This window comes from Oncorhynchus clarkii, chromosome 2, assembly GCF_045791955.1.
Source record: "Oncorhynchus clarkii lewisi isolate Uvic-CL-2024 chromosome 2, UVic_Ocla_1.0, whole genome shotgun sequence".
Lineage (NCBI taxonomy): Eukaryota > Metazoa > Chordata > Actinopteri > Salmoniformes > Salmonidae > Oncorhynchus > Oncorhynchus clarkii.
The window spans coordinates 959460-963817 of record NC_092148.1 but is presented as its reverse complement, the minus strand read 5'-3'; the positions used below and the strand labels follow the sequence as shown (position 1 = coordinate 963817).

Sequence of the window (4358 nt, the reverse complement as noted above, 5' to 3'; positions counted from 1 at the left end):
GGGGGGCACCTCTTTATGAGTGTGGGGGGGTCACCTCTTTATGAGTGTGTGGGGGTCACCTCTTTATGAGTGTGGGGGGGAGGGGGTCACCTCTTTATGAGTGTGGAAAGACTTGACTACTTGTTGACAAATCATATTTTACAATATATCTGTTGACAGGAGGCATGAGGAGGTTTGGGGGAACAGAGAGATAAGAGGTGATTCCTTGTTGATTTACATCTGTTTCCTAAAGTGTGTGGTATTAGATAAGAAGACAACGACAGTATGAAGGTAGAACCACTGTGTGAGGTATTAGATAAGAAGACAACGACAGTATGAAGGTAGAACCACTGTGTGAGGTATTAGATAAGAAGACAACGACAGTATGAAGGTAGAACCACTGTGTGAGGTATTAGATGACAGTATGAAGGTAGAACCACTGTGTGAGGTAATAGATAAGAAGACAACGACAGTATGAAGGTAGAACCACTGTGTGAGGTATTAGATAAGAAGACAACGACAGTATGAAGGTAGAACCACTGTGTGAGGTATTAGATAAGAAGACAACGACAGTATGAAGGTAGAACCACTGTGTGAGGTATTAGATAAGAAGACAACGACAGTATGAAGGTAGAACCACTGTGTGAGGTATTAGATAAGAAGACAACGACAGTATGAAGGTAGAACCACTGTGTGAGGTATTAGATGACAGTATGAAGGTAGAACCACTGTGTGAGGTAATAGATAAGAAGACAACGACAGTATGAAGGTAGAACCACTGTGTGAGGTATTAGATGACAGTGTGAAGGTGGTGTCATGGCTTTAGTAGGAAAAAGGACCATCTCGTTCCCTGAGGACTGACATTAATGTTTCATTATTTGACCAGGACAAAGCAGACACATTGTACAACCATAACGGATCAGTATTTTGGAAGTCAGCTGATAACCAGTGAACACACAAGCATACAGCATACAGCACAGTGGTTTACAGTAGTATATTCATGATCACTGTAGGCTATATGGTACTGTATCCAATCAGTGAGTTATTCAGATTGTGAAACCTCTTCTACATCACAGTGAGGTGATGAGGTCACCCCGTTTCTAACCGAGTTACAATCAGAGGCTTCCTGTAACTCCCTCATCTTCCCCTCTAGTCTCTCTGCCATCACACTCTGATGGGTCTTCCTCAGTATTTCAGGGAGTCTCCTCAGGTCTTCCTCTGAGGCATGCCTGATCCAGTCCTTCACCTGGCCCTGCAAGAGGCCTCTCTGGCCGGACTGGGAGAGGCTGCTGGCCGGGTGCTGCTGCTGCTCCTGCTCAAATCAAATCAAATTCAACTTTATTTAAATTGCATTTAAAATTGAGGCACATTTTCAAATAATAAAATGAAGGAGAAATAGAACAAGAGAAGGCAAATACAAGAGAATAATGAAGTGAAATCATTGATTAGAGGCCAGGTTAAATGTAAACCTCTAACTGTGTGTGTTGGTCATTTGGTATTTAATTAGGATCCCCGTTAGTTGTTACCAGAGCAGCAACTACTCTTCCTGGGTCCCACACGCAACATAACCCAGGACATAATACACAACATGAATAGACAACAACAGCTTAACGACACAACTACATCACTGTACAGTGGGGCAAAAAAAGTATTTAGTCAGCCACCAATTGTGCAAGTTCTCCCACTTAAAAAGATGAGAGAGGCCTGTAATTTGCATCATAGGTACACTTCAACTATGACAGACAAAATGAGGAAAAAAAATCCAAAAAATCACATTGTAGGATTTTTAATGAATTTATTTGCAAATTATGGTGGAAAATAAGTATTTGGTCACCTACAAAAAAGCAAGATTTTTGGCTCTCACAGACCTGTAACTTCTTCTTTAAGAGGCTCCTCTGTCCTCCACTCGTTACCTGTATTAATGGCACCTGTTTGAACTTGTTATCAGTATAAAAGACACCTGTCCACAAGTATTGAGATAAACTTTTGTTATTGACCAAATACTTATTTTCCACCATAATTTGCAAATAAATTCATTAAAAATCCTACAATGTGGTTTTCTGCAATTTTTTTTCTCATTTTGTCTGTCATAGTTGAAGTGTACCTATGATGAAAATTACAGGCCTCTCTCATCTTTTTAAGTGGAAGAACTTGCACAATTGGTGGCTGACTAAATACTTTTTTGCCCCACTGTAAAACAAGAGAAATATAACTACGGTTCTGTACTGACTCAAAACGGAGGAAGACAGAGACCTGCTATTCTAGGTCTCCATTTATCATATTTATGTGTTCATATATGACATTACATTCAGTAGCATCGATCAGTACATACACACACAATTACTTAGGGTCTGTCTCTCTAACCTGGTGCTCCTGCTCCTCTTCAGTGGCCGTCAACTTCCAGACCAGCTTCCTCAGCTTCACCACTCTCATCTTGTGATGAGCGAAGAAGTCAGGAAGGAAGGTTCTGAGTAGTTTAAACTCACCTGCCAACGAGGAAAACATTTGCATTTGTCTGTCAGTAACACTAACGTAATACTAATGCATAATACCAATGTAATGCCAAAATATACGAATATTACTTTCATTACATTTCATAAAAGTCTGCAATAAATAAAATATAGACCACCAATTCTGTTTCAGTATTTTGGGTTTGAAATACACCACAGCTAAAAACACAAGTCCATATCAAGATCGTGTAGTTAATGTGATACCCACCTCCATCTTTCAGTTCTTCACAGGAAAGGGCGCAGAGGTTGTCGTGCCAACACGTACCCCTGAGGACCGTCTTCCGCCCCAGTGATGCGCAATCGGTGTGATTTACGCACAGCGCGCGCGAAGAAGTGCTGTAGGAGAAGGAACCGTGAGGGCATTTTTCACACTCTGTGTCCGTCTCCGTCGTACCTGTGGGGGCATTTGAAATGTTTAAACAAATGTATATTACTATTTGTCCGTTATAAACCGTTATAAACCGTTATAAACCGTTATAAACCGTTATAAACCGTTATAAACCGTTATTCGATCTATCTGCAAAATAACGCTATTGCGCAAAGACGGAAATGGTGATATATCTGTCCATTCTGTTTCTTACCTCTCCGTTTCACCCCGTAGCCAGAAGGACAAAGACGGAAATGGTGATATATCTGTCCATTCTGTTTCTTACCTCTCCGTTTCACCCCGTAGCCAGAAGGACAAAGACGGAAATGGTGATATATCTGTCCATTCTGTTTCTTACCTCTCCGTTTCACCCCGTAGCCAGAAGGACAAAGACGGAAATGGTGATATATCTGTCCATTCTGTTTCTTACCTCTCCGTTTCACCCCGTAGCCAGAAGGACACTCCGTGTGTCTGATACAGAAATCGGCGTCCCAGAAATATCCTCCTTTGCACTCACACACCCTGTCATTGAGAACCGAGCACTCCTCCTTGACCACCTGGTGCTCCCCACAGAACGTGCCGCAGTACAGACACTTGTGCAGGTAGTTCCAGTACTGAGTGTAGTGGCCTGATGGACATGGTGTACACACGGTCTGCGTGGTGGCGGTGCAGTGCGCAGACATGTGATGGCCAGGTGGACAGCGATGACAGGTGAGTAACTGGCCGGTGGAGGAGTCCAGGTGGTGATACGTGGCGGGGGTCTGACTTTGAAGAACCTCTTTCATTGCGCTACAGCTGAGATCAACCGACGCCAGCACTACGAGGATTGTGAACAACTGTAAATATAATAAAATAATTCACTTTGTTTAGAGCACGTTGTGACAATGTAAAAATGGCTTTATTAAATACATTTGATTGATATAAAGGTTTCAACTGTAGGCTAAGGGGCTACCAATTTATTACACAACATTATTGTAAAATGGACTAATAATTACAAACAGCTTTTGTCATGGCAACACATTCACATTGTACAATATACCAAAATATGTAACTTTAAAATGTTGCAATATATAAATAATGTGTTAAAAAGGAACATCCTTGTATGTGTCATTATCCCATCATCAGAAGAGTGACTCACCATGTTGATGTTGTCGCTTGTCCAGCTGTAAAAGGACTTGATCATGGATCCTTCTCTCTGCCCTTTATCGTCAACCTGACTAGAAAGAGGAAGGGGAGGAGTCCTATCCTCTATTGTGGGCTGATTCAGACCTTATCGCCCTTTATCGTGAACCATGGACTAGAAAGAGGAAGGGGAGGAGTCCTATCCTCTATTGTGGGCTGATTCAGACCTTATCGCCCTTTATCGTCAACCGGACTAGAAAGAGGAAGGGGAGGAGTCCTATCCTCTATTGTGGGCTGATTCAGACCTTATCGCCCTTTATCGTCAACCGTGGACTAGAAAGAGGAAGGGGAGGAGTCAGTCAGGGATGGAGACATGCCCT

The 4358-nt window shown here is 42.2% G+C and overlaps 1 protein-coding gene across 2 annotated transcripts; it reads right to left on the bottom strand.

The window, feature by feature from the left end:
* Nucleotides 1-827: 827 nt before the first annotated feature.
* On the bottom strand, nucleotides 828-4100 carry LOC139378700 (tumor necrosis factor receptor superfamily member 6B-like). 2 transcript variants are annotated; one of them, XM_071121125.1, is made up of 5 exons: nucleotides 3995-4100; nucleotides 3287-3692; nucleotides 2698-2883; nucleotides 2344-2465; nucleotides 828-1291 (listed from the first exon to the last, which is right to left on the bottom strand). In XM_071121125.1, exons 1-5 carry the CDS (start codon nucleotides 4037-4039, stop codon nucleotides 1022-1024), a joined length of 1029 nt encoding a protein of 342 aa, XP_070977226.1. In that variant the 5' UTR covers nucleotides 4040-4100; the 3' UTR covers nucleotides 828-1021. The 2 variants fall into 2 exon arrangements, with proteins under 2 accessions (XP_070977226.1, XP_070977219.1); XM_071121118.1 differs by having other exon boundaries at nucleotides 828-1294; nucleotides 3995-4090.
* Nucleotides 4101-4358: the final 258 nt, after the last annotated feature.

Coding starts and splice junctions, on each gene's coding strand:
- LOC139378700 (XM_071121118.1), bottom strand. CDS start 4,039: ATGATCAAGTCCTTTTACAGCTGGACAAGCGACAACATCAACATG. Junction 3,693..3,994: donor CAAGCGACAACATCAACATG/GTGAGTCACTCT, acceptor TTATATTTACAG/TTGTTCACAATCCTCGTAGT. Junction 1,295..2,343: donor AAGAGGAGCAGGAGCACCAG/GTTAGAGAGACA, acceptor ATTTGATTTGAG/CAGGAGCAGCAGCAGCACCC.